Genomic DNA, 23,722 nt, shown 5'->3' on the forward strand with positions numbered 1-23,722 from the left:
TGAATATATATATATATATATATATATATATATATATATATAAAAACAATTATATTGCATTTACATTGTACTAGGTTTTTATAGGTAATGTAAAAATGATTAAAAGTATATGATATGTGTAAGTTATATGAAATACTATCTCATTTTATATAAGGGACTTGATCATTGCAGATTTTGGTATCCTTGGGGATCCTGAAATCAATTGCCCGTGGCTACCAAGAAACAACTGTACAGTAAATTCTCTATTGACTATCACCAAACCCAAGAAGCTCAGGAAATACAATCTTGTAATATACTAGCCTTATAACCTGCATATTTTTATTTAAATTCAGTTCAACCAGCTTCTGCATTTGTCTATGGACCAGCTTCCTCAACATTTCCTTTCAAAATGTTAAAATGCTCATTCTTAGACTACAGTAATAGCCACCTCAGTGGTTTATTTTGTGGAGAGAATGAAATAATATATGGAAAATTTTTAATATAAAGCCTTAAAAAAACTCTGCTCAACAAATCTTAATTTTTGTCCCTGTTCAACATACTCTGAAATTGGAACTTTTCTTCACCTGTGAATTATATTAGGTTGAGGTCAATGTAAAGATCACAGTAGGTCAAAAACAGGATGCATAAGTCACAGAAGCAGCTTTTCTGTTTAACAACATGCTGATCTACCAAACACTTCCTGGAAGGAGAATTTCTGAAATGACACAGATTTAAAAGCTAAAGCTAATTTTGTTCCCATCCAAACTAAAGATAATTACAATTCTAATGAATGAGAAATTGGATATGAAATATCATAATGGAAATAAGGGTCAACCAGGGTATTTTTGGCAGGGACATATGCTGAAGTAGAAAATTTAGTGGCTTAAAAGGCATTTAGTTCAAACCTTCATAGTATGTTTTGGTGTAGATTTGGAGATACAGTATATAGGGGCCTCAATTACTGAGTTTCTGTTTTTAGTAAATAGTTGCCCTGTAGGTCACTAAGTGCTATTGCTGACAAGGTTGTATACGAGAAAGCTTTTATTTTAATAACCAGTGGCAGCTTTGCACTTAGAAAGAACCTTCCATTTCTCAAAACCCTTCTTTGGTTCAGGATAGCTATACAGATTGCAATCACCTCAGGAATAGTAGACCTAAACCAAGTATTAACATAAGAACAAATGGGACATCAAAGAAAAGGAGATTTTTGAGTAGAAACAGAGCACCAAGGCTTGTTCTTATAAAATATGGTTTGTGGTCTTTATGGCCACATGGAATAAAATGCTTTTCTTAAGATCCATATTCAATAACCTGCAAATAATTAGGCTCAGTTTCCTCAGGAAAAAAAATTAGTTAGACCTAGTTCATGTAGAATCTATATTGTAGTTGTCAGCTCTGAGTGTTGTAGGTTTAGTGACCTTGGGAAAATTACTTAAATTTTAAAAAATCTACTTTCTATCTGTAAAATGGTGAAAAAGCCTTCTGCAAGGACTTTTCATGATTAAATTAGGTAACTATATAGCACACCTGTTTCAGTGAAGAGCATACAGTAGTTGGGAAATAAATAATGGCCAGTAAGAAAGCAGAATTTTATTTTTATTTGCAGCGATATGGATGGACCTAGAGATTATCATACTAAGTGAAATAAGTCAGACAGAGAAAGAAAATTGCCATGTAAGAGTGCATATTTCACGTGAAATCTAAAAAAAATTATACAAACATTTACAAAACAGAAACAGATTTACAGATTTAGAGAACAAATTTATGGTTACCAAGGGGGAAGGGTGAAGAAGAAGGGTAGATTGGGAGTATGGGATTGACATGTACACACTGCTTTATTTAAAATAGACAATCAACGAGGACTTTCTGTATAGCACAGGGAACTCTGCCCAATACTCTGAAATAGTCTAAATAAGAAAAGAACTTGAAAAAGAAGAAATATATATAACTGAAGCACTTTGCTGTACACATGAAACTAACACAACAATGTTAATCAACTCTACTGCAGTATAAAATTGGAGAAGGCAATGGCACCCCACTCTAGTACTTTTGTCTGGAAAATCCCAGGGATGGGGGAGCCTGGTGGGCTACCGTCTATGGGGTCGCATAGAGTCGGACACGACTGAAGCGACTTAGCAGCAGCAGCAGCAGCAGTATAAAATAAAAATTTAAAACATGATATCATTACTGTGTGACTAAATCCAATAAAAGCATAATTTAAAAAATGTTATTGACAGTTGTAAAAACAAACACAAAAATCTGTATGTGACCATGTGTAATGAAAGGTTTTATAGAGAAAACTACAAAACATTTTCAAATGAGATGGAAAAGACTTCAAAGTATAGAAAAGGCCAACAATATTTATCATTTGGAAGTCTTCATGACATAACAATATAAAGATTTGTTAAATGAATTTTTATATTCAATGTGATTATAATCAAATTTCCAATAGAGTGTGTGCATGTTTGTGTGTGTAAAACAATCTGTTAATCAAATTTCTGAACTACAGTAGAAATGAATAGGAATAGAATAAAACAATTTTGAAGAAAAGATGTGGAGATATAAAGCTGTGGAATTTAAAAATATGCTATCAGCAAAAGACTAAGTAGCCTAATAAAATAGAACAAATATTTCAGACATATACAAAAATATTTAACAGTAGTGATATGATTAAGTAAATAGTGCTATCAAAACATTTACTGTACTGTAAATAATAAATATTTCCATAGAATAAAGGCAATTGTGAAGAGAAGAATATAACAGACAATTTTGAAGAAAATATAGATTGCTGTCTTTATGACCCTTGATTAGCAAAGGAATTTCCAGTAAGCTCAGTCCATAAACAAGAGACTGATAAAATTACTAGAAAAGTGAAAATACAAGCCACACAGTGAAAGGAAATGTTATATATATCTGAAAAAGGGATAATATCCCATGTTTATTTTTAAAAAAGAAAAATTGCAAAATAATAATAAAGCAACCTAATCAAAAATATGAAACTGAAGAATCAGAAATGGTTCATAAGTCAATTAGAGAAATGCAAAAGTGAACAGCAATAGAACATTTGATACATAAGTAGAATAAGATATTAATTAAAATATAACAGAATATTGTGTTCCATAAGATATATAAAATGGAAAATTTGATAAATTCCTAGTAGAAATAGAAATTTATAAAACTGATTAAAGTAACATAGCAATATTTATCAAAATGAAAATTATCTTATTTTTGAAATTTTAGTACACACAGAAGTTCAAAATAGTTCACTGTATTATTGTCAGTAATTAATTACAAACAAAAATGGACATTAACTTAATGTCTAGTAGGAAATAATGGCTGTTGAATAACATTTTTTCTACTTTTAGAATTTGTGGGATTTAAAAATAATGTAATCAAATTTTGTCCAAAGTTTGTTTCATCTTTCTGTCTCTGTCTCTCAATTTCTGAAAGGAATTACACTTATTTGGAAGCTTTTTTCCCCACAAAAAAAGTAATTAAAAAAATTTTAAATCTTACACTTAGAAAAGACCATCAAATTAACCAAAGGCGTTTGAAATTTTTCAGGTAAAATTCAATAAAATATGTGTAAACAAAGATATGTTTGTATTCTAGTTTCTGTAGACCTCCAAAACTTTCATTTATTTTCAGTGTCACCTATTAACATACACCTTGCAAAGTTGGATTTAAACTAAGCATGTACAAATAATTGTTAGAGGTATATAAGTTTTTCAGAGCTGGGAAACTGTAATTAATATAATCATAGATGGTGACCCAAGATGATATACATTATATTTATATATTCTTTGAAACAAAGCAACATTTAAATTTATAACATCAAAATTTTATTTTTAAAAGTTTGTATATGTTGGAAAACAGTCCTCTTAATAATAAAAGTCAAACTAGTTACTTATGAAAAAATATACATTTCTACAACACACATTCTTATTCAATATTGATAGATATATATAAATTAATTTCTGATACATCAGAGTGGAGTTTATTTTCTTACCTATAGTAGCCATTTGATTTAAAGTTAGCCTACATTAGTGCATTGTTCCTGATGCATTGACCATTTAAGAGGGTAAGGAAAATCCTTATAATTACATGGGGAAAAATTTAGTATATTCTATTTAGAGTCCAAAGTTAAAGCCCAGACTATATTGTCATTTCCACATTCAAAATCATAGTGTATTAAGACTTTTTCCACAGCTAGCATCCTTGAGGTTGACATCTTCTTGTGACTGAGTAGATAGCAGCAAGAAATTCAATTACAGCAAGCCGGCTCTGTCATTGCACCTGTCTGCTTGCGCAGGAAATGATTTGTAAATTGGGCTTTATCTTTCCCGTCCCATAAATCTCCTGTCCATAATTGACACTTGTCACCACAGATGAATAGTGTGAGAAAGAAAACAGAAAGTAAATGAGTAGCCCACCTGGGAAAACGATGTCTTGTTGCCTTTGGGAGTCATTTACAAACAGCAGTACCTACGGGCCAGAGTTTTTATCCACAAGCAGGTGGCAAATATTTTGCAACTGAAAAATACAATTCCTGAGCTGAATCACAGTGCAGATAAGAACAAAGGAACGATAATTAATATATAACATTTTTCCAGAGCATATAAACTTGTCTTCCCAAGAAAATAGAAGCATTTCTTGGCTATTTGTGATACTCACGTATTGCCGCTACGCATTTGTAAATATCAGGTTGGTGTCTGACCTGTCAAATGCATTCATGAAGCAAGCATTTTGGCTGTCTTGGGAGTTGATATTGTCACTTGTTACACAACTCAACATCAGTTCAAAGTTGTTTGATACCAGTGTCGACAGATTGGTTTTAAAAAGACATAGGAATAACAATGTTTTCTTTCAAATGTAAAAGAAAGAAACAGGATTTCATAAAGATGATCTTGGGAGAAAAGCACTAACTGTAAATATATGACAGATAAACCTTTATATCTAATTTTCCTAAATGGCTTATTTAATTTTACATTTCTTTCTGAATCTTATCTCATATTGTGAAATACTCATATTTTAAAACAAAAGAAAAAGTATTTTAGAATTTATTAATAATCTCTTGGTGTTAAAATATGTAAATATTCTAAAAAACCATTCTCAAATTATCACCAAAATTTTATTAAAAAATATAACCACAAGTTCAAATAAATAAGAGCAAATATTTTACCAACTAAATTATAAAAAACAAAAATCATTATTTATGCATCATGTATGGTTTTGACAGTCTTTTCTACATATTACCTGACATTTTAATAACTCTTTAGTGTATAAAATTTCATCAACAGTTTTAAAAATCTACAACTTGCTTTTAAGAACAAAGAATTTATCATTTCTTTGAGTTTTGCAAGATCCAGAATTATTTCTTTCACTTTGTACTTTACAAATATAATCTAACTTTAAAGGATAACAACTTCATCATTCACTTTGCTCCCACAAATCAGCACAAATATAAAGTTTATTTCTTCTAAAATAAAAGCAAAAGATTAGAAGTGGAGCAATTGCAGAGCATAGATTTAACTTGACTACCTCTCCATTATCAGCTCCTATCACCTGTGGTTCAAAGGGTTGTTTGCCTATATATCTAGTGTTTAAAGAAATTGTCAGCATTTCTGTTATTTTTGTACTGCAAAATGAAAGTTTGAGTGAAGTAGCTTCTCCATAGTTTATTGTTAGTATAAAATAAATGATTTATGTATGCCTACTTTAGTATTCTGGTCTTGTAAACACAGTGGGGAATTACTTGGATATTGATCTAAAGCAATAGGTATTTATAGCGTAATACTGTAGTACTCCATAACTCTCTATCAGGGTCAACTTTGTCATTTGGCAACTTAACCAAAGAAAAAAAGAAAAACCTTTCAACACAAGTAAGGCATTTTACCTGCCTTTTCTTAAGTCAGCAGTTTTCCAATAACAAGTGTATCTCTTATTTTTATCTATTGAGTGTATTGGTCTGGACATAGATACTGAAAATACTAAGGTAATATCAACAATATTAGGCAGGATGGGAAATAGAGATGTGGATACTGTTGCCAGTTTATTTTTAAAACTTCTTTAAGCAGATGCATTGCTTGTCCAAATGTCAAAAAAACCTTTCAATTTGTTCCACAAACGTATGAAGTTCCTGCTTTGTGTTTGTTCCTGTGCAGGAGTCACAGGATATACCATGAACAAATACAGTCACTACCCCAGTGAAGCTCATATTCTGTAAGGGTAGAAGGCATATAAACAGATAATTCCCCTCCAAGAAAGTGTGAGTTGCTCAGTCGTGTCTGACTCCTTATGACCCTGTGGAATGTAGCCTGCCAGGCTCCTCTGTCTATGGTATTCTCTAGGCAAGAATACTGGAGTGGGTAGCCATTCCCTTCTTCAGGGGATCTTCCTGATCCAGAGATCCAACCTGGGTTTCCTGCATTGCAAGCAGATTTTTTTATCTTCTGAACCACCATACAAAATACAGAGAAGCTGAGCTTTCAGTTGTCTTAAGTCGTGGACTGGAGCCTACCAGCAGGCTAAAATAAGGGTTTCCATACAGAACAAATTGAACAATCATAACTATGGACTCATGAAATAGCATGAACTGTTAAATACGGCAGAGATTTCCCTGTTAAACTAATTTAAAGGCATCTTGCAATCCTGACAGATATATATGAGAATGAAAGGACAGGTAAGTGATGCTGCAGAAGTAAACAGAGGTCAACGAGGACAGACCTTGTATACTGTGCTCATTTTAAGACAGCTATCATTTTTTCTATACTCAGTTTGCTAAGCACTTCTTATCTTTTCTCATTTAATGCTTTTAGTGCCTCCTTTTTTTTTTTTTTTCAGTGCCTCCTTAAAATGACATTATTCCTTTGGACAGATGAGAAAACTGAGGCACACTGAAATAAAATCAAAGGTTACAGTAGGTGTTATAAAGAGATGTTAAGGCCATCCTTTCAAATAATTTAAAAGAATAGCGAACCAGTATATTGACAAAGACAATTTTCTCTTATCAGAAAACATTACAATTAATATCTAGAACTTAACATGTTTTACTAGATTTACTAGATTTATCTAGTAAATATCATTCTTACATTAGAATTTGCATGAATTGTTTCACATTATATAGAGCATTTATCAAGTCACGTTCTCTATTAACACAAATAACAAAAAGAAACGGGATATAAAAATTGAGTAAGTTAGTATATCTCTGCACCTGAGACCTGAATATAGTATATCCCTGTGGATCCAAAGTAAAATACTCAAGGTTTCAAATATATTGAATTTGGAATATTTACATTACAAGATGCCAGTTTGCATTAGAAGAAAATAATGTCAATGAACTAAATAGAAATATTTCTACTCATGCCATTTTGTACAGTCAATTTGGCATGTTTATTTTTTCTTTAATTTCTTTCTTAATATTAACATTTCTTGGATGATTGCTAGTTGCTAAACATTGTGTATGTGATTCACATTTATTATCTATTAAAATCTCTGCAGTACCCTTACCATTTCAGTTTTGCAGATGAAAAATTATGTGCTTTGGAGCAGTTTAGCAATTTGACCAAAATAACATAACAGAGCTTGGATCAAATATTTTCTGTGTAACTTCAAAGCTTGTGAAAGTTGAGTAGGGGGCACATCTTTATTAATATATTTTCCACTTATCCTAATTACCCATTTATAAAAACAGAACAATGCCCAATCATATGTTTGGTGAGGGTGGGAGTTAATTTAAAGCATGAGAAATCAAATTCAGACTGATTTGAAAATATTTTTCCTTCTAACTCTGGGGCATAATGAATTTACATGCCGTGTGTGTGTGTGTGTGTGTGTATGTTTAATTATGTGTATGTATGTCCTCAGTCTCCAGGTGTATTTTTGCACCTTACCTAAGGAATAATCTACAGTTTTTCCAATGGATTAATGGTCAGCTGCTAACAAATGGCTTCTTGTTCCTTGAACACATAATTTGGTAATCTGATACCAGAAAATGATTCCTTGTCTGTTATTTAGTGGTGAATTAATCTATTCTGCAAATACTTTATTTGGCCATGTTGTTAGATGCTTAATGGTAATTCTTTTTTGTCTTTAACTTAAAAAAAAAAAAGACACCAGAACTCTGTTTGATTCAAATATTCTTATTTTAAAATACTGTAGAAGGAACTTCCCATTCAAAATGAATTCTTAATAAGTGCAAACTGTACAGAATCCACCTTTCATTTTTCATTGATATGTAACACAAAATATGTTACACAATTGCTTTTGTTTGTCATCCAAGCCAATTTACAGCAGAATTAAAGGATGTGTTCAGAAATATAAAGGAGTTTTCCAGAGAAGTATACCACTGGTCAGATTTTATTACTGGACAAAAGAGAAATGTTCTCATTTTAAAGAGCAATTAAGCATTTGTTGCTCAGTGAATTGCAAATATTAAGTGAACATCAGCAGGTTAATACTTGCCACAAAGACAATTAGAAGACATTTCAATATTATATTAATTGCGTGCAGTTGTATTTTTTGTTTTCTTTTGTTTTATGATGAGGAAAAATCAGATTTGTATTAACCAGGAAGTAGAATTACCTTTGGAGAAGGCAATGGCACCCCACTCCAGTACTTTTGCCTGGAAAATCCCATGGATGGAGGAGCCTGGAAGGCTGCAGTCCATGGGGTCGCTGAGGGTCGGACATGACTGAGCGACTTCACTTTCACTTTTCACTTTCATGCATCGGAGAAGGAAATGGCAACCCACTCCAGTGTTCTTGCCTGGAGAATCCCAGGGACGGGGCAGCCTGGTGGGCTGCCGTCTATGGGGTCGCACAGAGTTGGACCCGACTGAAGTGACTTAGCAGCAGAATTACCTTAAATGGATTATTCATATGATTTTCCTAATCATAATATACCAGGTCACTGAACATTCTGAAGAGCCTTGCTCTGGCACTGAGTGAGGTAAGACTGCTATGTGAATGTGTAATGGAAGGTGCTCAGAACTCTGCATTGCTTCACTTCTCAGGAAACAGAAGTTGATGTTGAGCCTTGGTGCTGGTTTGTGGGTTTGTGGGTTTGTTGTTGTTTCATTGTTCAGTGGTGTCCTACTCTTTGCGACCCCATGACTGCAGCATGCCAGGCTTCCCTGTCCTTCACGAGGTAATCTGGGTAATCTATATGTGTGGGTAATCTATTGATTTAAGGCAAATTTATCTAAAACTGAGTAACTAACCTAAAACTAAGAAAGGGAGGGGAGAGAAAGAAAATAATAAATAATTTTTTTCTGTTTCAGAGGAAAATTTTAGATCAGAGTTTTGTAAGCAAAATGAACTATGAGGACATTAGTCTCTCAAAATTAGACCTGACAAATTGACTCTCAGAGTTGAAGAGACATCTAATACTATTTCTCTCGTACTGGCGTTTGTTTGACTAGAAACTGAAGAGTTATCAATTGCATGCCTTTATTAAATATGGAGCTTATTTTTAAGAAAATATACACCAATAAAATTTCTGAGATTGCCATAAAGCAATGAGAAATATCTTTAATGTATGAGTCATTTATTTCAAAATACTATTCTGTGGTTAGTACATTTGCAAATAAGTAGCAATAAAATTATCAACATATTGGTCATAAAGTGTTTTTAATTACAGATATGAAAAGTTTATATATGAATATAGTTATATATATCTGTATATGTATCACATGTTCATTTATAAGATACATGACTTTATTAGATACTGTAGAGGAAGAACTATATTATTTTCTTAGATGAACAATTACTTAGAATATTAATATATTTTATATATTATATAAATATGTATCAATTTGAATAAAAATAATTTGTTCTTTTATAATTTGAGAACATTTTGCTTCTTTATCTCAAATAGTTTAAGGCCAGGATAACAGGTATTAACTAAAATCCTTCATGATAATGACCATTGAAATAAAAATTGGGGGAATTGAAGCTAATATTTTGATGGCTTTGTTTTATTAACAAGTATATTATATATAACCAAAATTTTGTATATCCTATAACTTTATATATATATCTTCCTAATCCTGTGCAGACACACAGAACAAGACATAATGAGGGAACTTGATTGCACTGGAAATATTTTAATAAAATAAAATAACACTCATAATACCATAAGCAAAATTATGCTTATTTGAATAAATAGTTTGAATGTATTGGTATTAAAATTTATCTTACTGATATATTGAATCCCAGGGACAGGGGAGCCTGGTGGGCTGCCGTCTATGGGGTCGCACAGAGTCGGACACGACTGAAGCGACTTAGCAGCAGCTAGCAAATATCTCTCTAAGTCCCAGTTTACATAACCGTCTTTTTTTATGCATCATCTAATGCCTTCAATTAGGAATCTGAATCACTTTCCTTGATCTGTTCTGTTCTATATTCAGAAGAGAAATTAATTGAGGAGGCTGGAAGGATAGGAATCAAGTTAAGTGATTGATCTCCCTTTCTCTTGCTGTGGGGAAGACAAGGCTGGCAGACACCTCTAGTTTCCTCCCTATTATCAAGTCCTTTCTTCTTATTTACTATCCTTTTTTTAGAACAGCAATATACCCTGCTTAAATTATAGAAATCCATGTCCAACTTAGGAAAGAAGATGAATGAGACATAAACAAAAGATTGCTCGAGCTTGCTGAAAAAGTTGCTTTTCCTTATGTAGACCTTGAGCATTCCACACTGCCTTTTCATTGCATGCCTGCAACGTGGATGTTATTGCTGTAGTAGCAGCAACCTTAACACATTGCAACATTGAGGGAAAGGCCAGGAGAATCTCTCTCCATCCTTGAGCCACTGAACCCAATATAGCAACAGCCTATCTGTGAAGTATATTCATTTTTGAATGAGAGAAATAAAGAAAAGAAAAAAAACAAACAAACCACTATTTGTGTGGGTTTTCTTACTTGCAACCAAACAAGCTCTAACTTAGAAGTGAGCAAACTTTCTGAATAGGACCAGATAATAAAAATTTCATGCTTTATAGGCCATATTTTCTCATTCCAAACCTCTTGTCTTTTAGCACAAATAGCACCCATAAACCATAGACGCAGCTGTGTTCTAGTGAAATTTTACTTGTAAAAACAGGTAACTAGCCAGATTTGGCCCGGGGCCATAGACTCCTGCTCTAACTGATAAGAGGGTGAAGCTGGGACATTATTGTCCTGTGCTTGAGTTCTAGTTAGTCATTGAGAAGGAATAGTGGCAGGAGACTATTTAGAAATAAAGTCAAATCTCCATATATGAAAGATGAGGGCAGGGGCAGAAGCTAAGCAAACATTGATCAGTTTCTGTTTCTGGCTAAGAGACATCAGTATTTTAGGAGGATTCTGGAAGATTTTGATTCCTATATTGAAGTATCTGTATTCAATAGTAATCAGAATATAAATGGGCATTTGATAAAAATGGGCAAACCCATTTTCTGTTTTGCATATTCACTAGATTAAAGCAGAATTGTTTTTAACTTGTTTTCTATACAAATGTGCAATATTTTAGCAACATTCTGGGTCAAAGGTGTTTGTTGGCTATCCTGGCAATTTAAATGCTATTTATGATACTGATTTCTATGGAAAATGAAGCCTAAATTATAAACAACTAAACTACAAATTAACCTTTGAAACCAAACTTATTCGTAAATTGGTAAATCTCCCTATATATAGTTATTCTTTATAAACCAGATTCTCCCAGTGCATAAAAGTGACTCTTTGAGTATTAATTGGCTGCTTTAAGAAACTGCATTAATTTTGTTTTGGTACTAAAATGTTATTTACTAAATTAATGCCACATGGCACCATTGGCATTATACAGGTTTAGGATATTTAACGCAGCTTTCATTTATGCCTAACTTCCTAGGCAGCAGCAACAACTTTAAAATACAAGCCACAATGCTAGTCGAAATGTATTTAGCAGACTCTGTTAAACTAAGTGCTTAGTTTGTAGTAGGTTCTTGAAATAAAGTAATAAATCTTGACTGGTGGTGAGAACTTATTATTAAGCAATATGAATCTCTTAAGTTTATGCACTTTGGAGATGAAATATACTCAGAGCACCTGGAGCATTTGGGATTATAACATTTTTTAATTGCACATTTTAGGTGGGATAATTTTAGTGAGTTTCGAGACACTTTAGGTTTCCTTCTTTTTCTGCCCCTCCATCTTCTCTTCCTCTTCTTCCTTTTACTTTCTTCTTCTTCCTTTCTTCTTTTCCTTTTTGAATAATCAAACTTTGAATGGAGAATTAAAATCGAATTAGTTGTAAGGAGCACTAGAGTGATGATTTCTGGAAAAAATGTAAAAAAAAAGTGGCAGACAGAACCACTAATGAGGACCAATAGCTGCAAAACCAATATTGTTAGATAATATTTAAGAAAATATATTGACTTGGATACATGTGAGTTTTAGGCCTAAAAAGACACAGGCAGAAAAAATAAACTGTATGGTGGAAAAGTATGAAATTGATGGTGGCCAGAATATAATGACATTTGCTGTTCGCTTTTAACTATTATCAAGAACTTGGGATAGAGTAAAAGAATGGTGTTTAATAGGAAACTGTCATACTTACTTTTGCTGTATTCTATTTTGTATCGTATCACTTTAACACATGCATACCTCTTTGTAAACAGATTTGCACTCAATTAGAAATATGAATTTCAAGTATAAATGATTTTTAAAATATTTTAAATGTATTTATTAAAAGTAATTCATAGATGCACATTGTTTATCTATACTTTGATATATTTATACATGGGCTTCCCTGGAATCTCAGTGGTAAAGAATCTGCCTGCTAATGCCGGAGACATGGTTCCTATCCCTAGGCTGGGAAAGTTCCCTGGAGTAGGAAATGGCAACCCACTCCAGTATTCTTGCCTGGAGAATCCCATGGACAGAGGAGCTTGGCAGACTATAGTCCATGGTGTTACAAGAAGAGTCAGACACAACTTAGCAACTAAACAACAACAATATTCATACATAAACACTCATATATGTGAAACAAACATTTTATGAAACTGTATCACGATAAGTAGAGAACTCAGTTTTTATGGTTTCATTTTTTGAAATTTTGGTTGTAACACATTATACTCATTTTGTAATAATGAGAAATGGTGGTGTACTGGAAAAGGATTTGGGATTAAAAATTCAGTGTGGTCACATTGTAAGCACACAGTTGGCATCAGTAATATAAATTTTATTCTAATGGAAAAATATGATTTATTCTGCATGTGTATTATTAATGCACTGCTTTAAGGCAAATCTCACATCTCCTCTTTATTTAATATTCTTTCTATTGACAATGTTCCTCTTAAACAACCTACATGTTATTTAAATAAATGTTACAATGCCTGTGAAGGTAAACTGAATCTTCAGATTTCCAGAATGTTATTGTAATGTACAGAACAATATTTTAAATATTATGTACCCATTTAGGAAGAGGAACAAATTAGCTTACTTAGCCACATGATTATATATGTAAATATTAGTGTATATTATTACATAACTTAAGAATAATTTATATAGTTTCATTATATATATAATTTTTGTCATATTGTAAGGAAATAAAGTTACAGCATATGAAATAAAAAATAATTTAGAAGTCTATTTTTAATATAAGCTAAAAGAAAGTATATTCATGTTATAAAAATATAAATAGATGGATGTGAAAATTATAATTAAAGATACCCATAACACAAAGATTTGTAGTATATTAATGTTTCAAAAATCGCTGTCATTATAATATATCTGTCATTAAAATACAGTGTTATTCTCTATTTATAATAAAACATGTTCCAAGGTCAAAGAAAATGTACACAACTGAAAAGGTTATTCTGTTGCCCTGTAAAGGAGGTTTTGGCCACTAACAAATGTGTATACATACATGCCCATATATTTTATTCTGTTTAAGCATTTATTTTCATTATTGAAATGGTCTCTTGTAGGCTATAGCTATCCCATTCTTCCTTATAAATCATTTTTATAACTAGTTCATCATTAAAGTAAGAGTAGTCACATAGTTGACCTTATAAAATAAGGTAGCTTTTAACTCTGGATTCATAGAAAATTAGAGATGGAGTCATATTACTTGATAGACCACAAGCAAAAGTATATGGATTTTTTAAAAGTAATCAAATTAATAGTTTCCCCATCACATAAAATAGAAGAGATTGCTTCATTTGTATTTTTCTCTCAACTTAATATGTAATATTTTGAAAAGAATATGTGTTTGTCCTCTTTCCATTTTGGTAGTTGTTTGATTTTTTTACAGTGATATGTTCCTTCTAAATGACTTAGCCTCAGTGTCTTTCTGTTTAGCTGGCATATATAAAATAGAAAGTATAAATTATAGAAATTGGTCATTTCTAAATTACTGAAATTGAATAAAACCTGTCAATATTGAAAAACCTCACATTTGCCAGCATTTATTATAGACAATCCTGAAATTCCACATTGAATTGACAGTTTATTTTCCTGCCAAAGCTTCAGAGCAATTGTTCTCAAACTTAGCTGTTCATCAGCTTCATCTGAGTACCATTTGAAATAATTATGCCTGAATCTGACCCCAAGATCAGTGTATTCTGGAATGGGTCCCAGGCATCAGTAAGTCTAACACAAACAAAATAAATGTGGAATAATAATATACACATATGTATATATTTCTTACCATGTCGCAGGAATGGTTTTAAACATTTAACATGTAATCATGTACTGATTTCCAAGACAGTTCTGTTTATAAAGTATGTACTCTGATTATAGCTGTTTTAAAACTGAGAAAACTAGTGCTCAAGAAGTTTGGTTCATTGTTCACGATTGCATAATTTGCAAATAAGTGCTGGAAACCAGGTGCACACCCGGTAGACTAACTCATGATCCCGTGCTCTTCACTCCTTTACTCTCCTGCTTCACCACATTTCCTGACTTCAAGGAGCATCAGAATAACTGAGGAGATAAATAGCTATAAATTAATTGTTACATTGTGTAGTACTATCCACAAGGGAAATAGGGTTTTAGAAAAAAAGATCTCTACTAGCTGAAGCAGATGAAGAATGATTCAATGAATTGTAACTTATTTGTAGAGGCCACCAGAGAAAAATTCTTGGGTCCAGTCTTGAACCTGGCTCTGTTACTATTTGCGATAGAAAGTTATTTCATGCAGATTATAGACACAATATCAACATTCTTGATAATTAACTTATGTAGTTATACCAGTCAAATGGGCCTTCCAGGTGGCACTAATGGTAAAGAATCTGCCTGCCAATGCAGGGAACGCAAGAGACCCATGTCCAATCCCTGGTCAGGAAGATTCCCTAAAGTAGAAAATGCAAATGGCTCCAGTATTCTTGCCTGGAAAATTCTCTGGACAGAGGAACCTGGTGGGCTACAGTCCACGGGGCTACAAAGAGTCGGATGCAACTGAATACAGAGACTTACACCAATCAAACACTGAACTACAGATGTTTTTTTGCAACAATGAAAGTTTTTATGTGTTTTACTCCTTACTGCCTCCCAATAATTTGCTAGCACTTGGTTCATATTTCATCGATGCTTTAAGTTGTGCATTCAAATTTTGCATATTCATGTTCTAAATTGTTTCTTACACTAAAATCTCCCTGAAGGTGGGTCTTGTCAACCTTGTAGTCTGTACAATAGTTTGTGCCATGCTTAAATGCTCAGTCATGTCCCACTCTTTGTGACACTATGTACTGTAGCCCACCAGGCTCCTCTGTCCATGGAGATTCTCCAGGCAAGAATACGAATGGATTGCCATGCCCTCTTCCAGGGGATCTTCCCAACCCAGGGATAGAACCTATGTCTTCTGCATTTCAAGTGGATTCTTTACCGTCTAAGCCACCAGCATGGTAAAGCCCATACAATACTTTGGTTATACGATAATCAGTAATGAAAAAATTACATGTTAAATTTTAAAATTAATGAAACATCAGAAATCAATAAAAATATTATAGTGATATTACCTTCTGGGCATTTCAGTGTAACAGTGAAGTGTACTTCAGACTAATGCTAATATACTTTTAAAAGTCATTGCTACTAAAAATGCTAGTATGTGACAAGTAGCTTGCACCAGAAAGAACGTGATCAAAGAGCCTGTAAAGAAAAATAAATGCTTCTTTCTTTTTTTTAATGCTTCTTCTTTAAGAAAGTTCTGTTAAGAAAAAAATGTTATCCGAGCAAGAACAAAAAAATGCTTGCTGACTTAGGTGTACCTCTCACATAACTTCATCTCCTCATAGGCCAAAAATTTGCTTCTGCAATTAGAGTAGCCAGTCTGCACTTTGAGTGTCACTGTCTAAAACATTTTAAGTAATAGTAACTTTATTTAGCCCCAATTTTCTTTGATAAAGCAATGATTCTAAGTGAGTTTTAATAATGGCATGTTTTACCTATTCAATCCATATAACCTCACCTACCTTTTTTCACCTGCAGGCACTAAACCACTCTGAAATGTTTTATCCTCCTTAGATGATCCATATTAAATGCCAATTTGCCAGCAGTTTTATTGAAGCATAATTTATAAGAGAAAGACATGGGAGGGGAACATGCTTATATTTATGTGTCTGGTCAAATATATCAATAGTACATCCACAGACTGCTGGTTAAAGAGCAATGCATATCTGTATGTGTTAAATGATACAGGTTATAAAATATAGCACAAATGAAAACTATCAAGATTTTGAACTATTAAAATGATATCATCTCTGCCTTCTAAAATGCATCCCCTAAGGGTCTCTTCATCATTATGGCCCCTCCTGGATTCTCAACTAATGTTAAGTGTGAGGCTTAACAGCTTTTCTGCTTCTAGTACCTGCTCTCAAGAAGTGCCAGCACCTAGAATTGTTGCAGTGTAGTTGAAAAAAGGCATGGGATTAGAATTTTAAAATGTGATTGATTCCAAAATCTTCCCCTTTCTGAGTGGATGCTACTTAATTTCCATAACTCTCAGCCTTTCCATCAATAAAATAGAACAATGGTACCTACCTTCACAGTTATAGTAGGGAAGAAAGGAGGTGATATATGGTGGCTCAGATAGTAAAGAGTCCACCTGCCATGTGGGTTCATACCAGGGTTAGGGAGATCTCCTGGAGGAGGGTATGGCAACCCTCTCCAATATTCTTGCCTGGAGAATTCCATGGACAGAGGAGCCTAGCAGGCCACAGCCAATAGTGTCGCAAAGAGTCAGACACAACTGAACCGCTAAGTACAGCAGAGTATAGCACAGCAAACTGTAAATTTATATAGAAATGCCACCATGCCCTGCATAGACTAAACGCCATATATTTATTGACTAGAACTGAACTAGTAAAAAATATTAACTGTTGATTGAAAACATAGGTGACATGTATGACTCAATATCAAGACCTCCTTAGACTCGCTGAATTGTCAGATTGAAAGTGAAAGTCGCTCAAGTTATGGCCAGCTGTTTGTGACCCCATGGCGTATACAGTCTATGGAATTCTCCAGGCCAGAATACTGAAGTGGGTAGCCTTTTCCTTCTCCAGGGGATCTTCCCAACCTAAGGATCGAACCCAGGTCTCCGGCATTGCAGGCAGATTCTTTACCAGCTGAACAATATTGGGTTATAATTTAGTTATTCTTTTCTAGGTAGGACTGGTGTGAATAGTACACTTAGTTCTGGACAGCTGCCTAATTTGTACCTACCTATTTTTACAGTAGTTTAATTTGTGTTAATAGTTACAATTACATAATAATTCTATGAAAATACAAATGCACCTAGAGTTATTCCTCATCAATTAATATTTTAGGCAGCACTTAACCACAGTTGAGCAGGAGTCCAGTTTCACGTTTAGGACTAATGGCCATAGTAGCTTTCATGATAAACCTCAGGTCTTTGCCCCTTAAAGCATTTTAATAGAGAATTACTATTTTAATTAGTAATCAGGCTTACTAATTCCTACAGTAGTTAATTAAACATCCAAATAATTGGTTACTAATCAGCTGATGACAGAAAAAGATTTATTTCCAGAAAGATGTATTAGTAGATCATTTTTACGAAGATGTTGACTGTTGCTTAAAGAACAAGGCTCTTTTTAGCTGAGGAGTGACTTTTGTTGTTCTTGTGAAGTGTTTTATTACCCCATTGGAATGATATTAACTTTATTCAGTTGGCTGATGGGCTTCCCAGGTGGAGCTCATGGTAAAGAACCTGCCTGCCGATGTAGGAGGCGTAAGAGAGGCCTTCCCTGGGTCAGGCATATCCCCTGGAAGAGGGCATGGCAATCCACCCCAGTGCTCTTGCCTGGAGAATCCCCGTGGTCAGAGGAGCCTGCAGGCCACAGTTCACAGGGTCACAAAGAGTCGGACAAGACTAAAAAGACTGAGCATGCATGCAGGCAATGGGAATCTAAAAAATGTCAACAGATACAACAACTTTAGTTGTGTAGTAAAAGATTTCTACACAACTTCGTATCTGTTGAAGTACTTGTTGACCCATCTTACCTGATTGTGTTGTTTAAAATACAAATACTATTTTCTACTCACCATTCTTTGCTGAAATGTAGTGAAAATAACAAGTATCAATAAATTACTTCTTTAAGTCCAAAATCAAATTTATGAGCTTCATTGAAGTTCTAATCACAAAAAGAAAGTTTCTTCCAGGTGTATAATGGAGATTTCTTTTCTATAAAATACGTTTTGAGTCCTAATCAAGATCAAAATTCCTTGACTCCATGTTATTTCAGGGTAAATTTTGATACATCACACTAGTATAAACTACCCTATCACTAAACTTTTTTCATCAACTTTGTTAAAATCCAGTAAGTCTATTTTTCCTTTACTGTGTCTATTAATTTTCTACTGTTACCATACATAGTTACCACAGAAACTTAACAACACTCATTTCTTATCCCCACGTTCTGTGGGTCAGAAGTCTGCATACAGTGGGACTGTGGGGCTCAGCTGGAGCCTCAACTGCCAGCCTAGTGGACAGAAATCAAGTTATTAGACGGGTTGGGAGCTCACCTAAAGACTCTGGGGAAGATCTACCCCCAGTCTCATTGATGTTGTCAGAATTCCAAGTCTTTGTGCTTCTATCATGGTTTCTATTTCTCTGCCTCTAAACACCTGTGGCATGACTTTGATCCTTAAAGATTGCCCTCATATCTTGTGTTTCCCAGGTATCCCCTCCAGCGATGGCAGGTTGATTCCTTCTCATTCTTCACATCTCTTTGGCTTCAGCTTTTGCAACATCTATCTAACCCTGGGTGGAAAAAATCTCTCTGTTCAGAAAGGATAGTGTGATTAGGTTGGAAAAAAATCCAAGAAAATATCTTTATTGTATGGTCTATAATGTTAATTATATCTGTAGTGTCCCTTTTGCCTAGTAATGTTGCAAATTTACACAGTCCAGAGATTATAGAGTATGAACTTTGGAGTGCCATTGACTGACTACATTATGTTTTAAAATTGTCTTTCTTCTCACTTTGTGCTAGGAAATGTTTCCATAAGTATAGGTAAGCTTAATATTTTGGTGGGGGTGGGGGGAAAATGGAGCCCTTCTAAGTACACAGATGGTGATGGTTTAGTCGCTAAGTTGGGTCTGACTCTTTGCAAATCCATAGACTGTAACCCTCCAGGCTCCTCTGTCCATGGGATTTTCCAGGCAAGAACACTGGAATGGGTTTCCATTTTCTTCTCCAGGGGATCTTCCGAACCCAGTCTTGGGTATTGAACCCAAGTCTCCTGCTTGGCAGGCAGATTCTTTACCACTGGGCCACCTGGGAAACCCTATAAGTACATTCCATCTTGTAATTTAAATATATTTTTTAGTACTTGGATTTTAATTGAAAATTGAGATCAAAGATCATGCATGAGTGCTTGCATCTCAAAATCTCTAAAATATTGATTGGTTCAGGTCTGTACATAAACCCACCATTCTTACTGATTATTTTCGATTCAAAGACTCATACTAATGATCCCATTGCCCACAAATTTACCTTTTGGCTTGTTATTCAACTTTTGCTTTTCTGTGGCATCAACTTTATCGACTTTCTTTTTATGCTGTTGAGATCTGCCACTTTAAAACACAGAAACCATTTCTGTATTTTCCAAGATCATCATTCACTGTCATTTTATAGACTCCAAATATGTCCCCGATAAGTCTTGAAAATAATTAAGGGCAAAATGTTCCATCTGTTCCTTCAGTTGAATTTTTATATTTGAATATTTCTAGAAACTTAGGTGAGAAATTAATCTGTTAATCATTTTTTAGAAATCTTACTACAAAGTCATGTTTAAAATCTTGCCTGTTTTCCTACATTTTCCAATGAAGGAAATTTATTATTGCTATTTAATATTTATTAGCTTCACATTAATTCCAATTACAAAAGATTTGATTTCACTTTATTTTGAAAATTATAATGTAAATGTCATAATGCCATTTTGGTTCTTAAGTATGGATATAATTTGGTTAGTTGTATGCATATTCTTTTCAAAATGAACTTCAGATTGTAGTTAATTGACTATTTTGGTGTAAGATCATATTCTTAGTGAAACTGTCACAGTGTGATTAATTTATCAGATAAAATATATTAACCATAGAAATCAATGTGTTTTAAGATTTCTTCCTTCAATTTTACTTCTGTGTATAACTTTATCTGAAAAGAATGACTGCTAGAATCTGATTAGCTTAGAGATAATTTTATTTATAAACTGTACATCTTGTGAGTTGTATATTCTCTATGCCTGAGATTTTGAAACACAAGGGAAAATATTATCAGTTTTTATGTACCAAAGTATTGTATTTGAAGGACATAAGATAGGGAAAGATTTTTCCTATCATGCAGTTTATCTATTCTCAAGGGCTATATGCTAGTACTTCTGTCTCTGACTCTTAAAAGTGTGACTTGATACAGTATCAGCAAGGGATACATTTTTTTTAAATAAGAAATACACAGGAAATCAGGAGTATAGTCACTGACAGATATGACTCCTCATACAAAAGTGCCATGAGCTTCAAAATACTATATATTTCAAGTGTATTTTTGGCATCTTTTCCCTTCAATCCTCAATTATCATCATTTTATTGGTAAATTCTTTTTCAGGATGAAATAATGAGTATAATGTTAATGTATAACTTGCAGAAATCAAGTCTCATTCTGTGCTTATATCTTGCTACAACATGTCAGAAACTAAGTTAGGTACATTTATACCTCAAGTCTCCACGGTATCTTGCAGGATTCAGTGTCTGCTGCTGCTGCTGCTAAGTGTTTAGTAATAGAAACGAAGCAAAATGCTTTATAGTTTGACTTACACTTCCAAATCACGTGAAGCTATGTGTGTTCCTAAAAGAGACCTAGAAATTAGCTGTAACCAATTTCCATCTAACCTATTTCCAAATGGCACACATCATGCCATACACCCTGATGGGAGGCCCAGCAGCCTTACTGAGTAATTTATGTATTGACTATTGTAGTATTCTCACCTGTGCTGCATTCTATTTTTTAACTGATAGAAAATAAAATACAGGTTTTATGGGGCTTCCCAAGTAAAAAGAACCAAGAGATGGCGATGGGACTCCTGGGTCGAGAAGATCCCCTGGAGGAGGGTATGGCAAGCCAATCCAGTATTCTTGCCCCGACCATTCCATGGACAGAGGAGCCTGGTGGGCTATAGTCCACAGGGTCACAAAGAGTCAGACACGACTGAAGCAATTTAGCACGCAGCATGCACAGATTTTATGAGTGGTTTTAAGTAAATTAGACTATTAGAGATTACTGGCTAAGTATCAATAAGACCTTATCTCACCACTAGTTGAGGTTTGTGTTTCCAAGGCTGTGGTTTGGGGATGCAACTTCTTGAACCACATAGTTGCTGAGATGCTAAAAATGTTTTGGGTGGAGAGATAAATCACTTTAGAAACAAATATTTCTTCATTGCATATATTAAGGTTTTAAAAGTCATGGAAAAAAATAAGATTTTTTATTAGAAATTGGCTTTATTGGAAACATATCAGAAACACAGTTAGTCTGTAAACACAGTATGTTGAGTACTTCAGCTGCATGCCCCTAAAGGGAAAGTTGTTCCACTTAATCTGCCCTAGTTGTGCTTTTGTTAGTAATCTGAGAGGAAATGGGAGTCATGCATCTTCCAGGTCCTTCCCTCAAAATCGCCAAGCCAGAAAGCTGTGACAAATGTTTTTTCTCGACATTGATATAAGAAAATATTAAGAAGTAGAAGAAACAAAATAAAGCCAAAGGGATAAACATCAGAAGCTTGCTTAAACAGCTTTAGCCCCATTTAATTGCTTTTCTGTCAGCAGGATTATTAACAATTTTGGACATCTGAAAATTAAATTAACAGCCTGAAAATATTTTACAGAATGAGATAGAGCATGATACATGAAACATAATGACCCCACTGAAATTCAGCCAAGCCAGTGTGACTACTCATTTAGACAGAGAAGACAACTAGTTAATCATCACTGAGCAAATTAGACAGAGCAAATTAGTTTCCTACATTCCACAGTCTTAGCTACCAAAAAGAGTATATGCCACTAATTAGGATGAAAGAATTCTAAGCATATTATTATCTGTATAGAAAGAGAAAGCAAAATTATAGCTTGAATTACTTCCATTAAAGCTTGAAGCCTAGGTTACATAGGTATAAATTACATGTGCAAGCATTTGTGTGTGTGTGTGTATGTGTTCACACATACATATTGATATTTAAGTAACAGAAGCCTTGGCATTTTCTTGCATCTTGACCTAATGAAGTATAAATTTTTTTCAAGGTTAATTAGAATTCTTGGGAACACACTCACACACACACAGACACATGCATGTCAAACATAAAACCATCTCTTTTAAAGTGTGATTCCTTTCATTAAAGATGAAAGTAGCCATTCCATATACTTTACCTGGCACAGTGTTAAATTATTTTTTCTTTTAAAAAGTGTATTGTCATTGTATATGAAATAAATATTTGGACTTAGTTTATCACTGGAGATTAATCTGAAATCATATTTTGTAGCCTTAATTAGCATTTATTTGCTTAATTGTCATTCTCAACCCCATCGTTTCCATTTTCACTAACTTGAACAATGCTATCTTCTGCTGTTTGCACTTTAATTTAAATTTCTATTAAGGTTTATGAACAGTAATAAGGTCCTGTTTGAATATTCATTAGCTTTTGAATTGTGAGCTATGAAAAGGTGCTTTCTTTTACCTTAATGAAACTGGCACAGCATGGGACTGATCAGTTGTGACATTTGATTTGAGGCATCCAGTGAATTTTCTCATTGTTTATTGACACATCTTGTCCAAACAGCTCCCTCGCAAGTGAGCGGAGTAATGAAGGAGAGAGTGCTGCAGCGGAGTGTGGAGCTTTCCTGGCAGGAACCCGAACATCCCAATGGAGTCATCACCGAATATGAAATCAAGTATTACGAGAAAGTAAGTGCTAAGAACCTCTGAAACGTACAACCTCGTATGATGCTCGCTGTGTCTCATGTCATCCTACTGCATTGTCGACTAAAGCTAGTCATTATAATACCAACTGCTTGGAGCTACTTCAAAATGGATAGTTGATGCTAGCCAATTTTAATAACCCTCTCCCTGAATCTCTGGCTCATTATTATAATGATGGTTTCTGTGAATTAAGTTTTTGTGTTACACCAGTGAAAATATTCCACTAGTAGTGTGTTTAGGTATTCAAGTTTTGATATCCTAATTATTAGATGTAGGATGTTTAGTACCACAGAAACCA

The 23,722-nt window shown here is 33.8% G+C and overlaps 1 protein-coding gene across 5 annotated transcripts in view; it reads left to right on the plus strand.

The window, feature by feature from the left end:
* Positions 1–23,722, plus strand: part of EPHA7 (EPH receptor A7) — a 208,663-nt gene that overhangs the window by 146,461 nt on the left and 38,480 nt on the right. For all 5 annotated transcript variants that reach the window (XM_005896736.3, XM_005896737.3, XM_005896738.3 and 2 more), the window contains exon 6: positions 23,285–23,409. In XM_005896736.3, coding sequence (XP_005896798.1) covers positions 23,285–23,409 — 125 coding nt within the window. The remainder of the gene's footprint in view (positions 1–23,284; positions 23,410–23,722) is intronic.

This window comes from Bos mutus, chromosome 9, assembly GCF_027580195.1.
Source record: "Bos mutus isolate GX-2022 chromosome 9, NWIPB_WYAK_1.1, whole genome shotgun sequence".
Classification (NCBI taxonomy): domain Eukaryota; kingdom Metazoa; phylum Chordata; class Mammalia; order Artiodactyla; family Bovidae; genus Bos; species Bos mutus.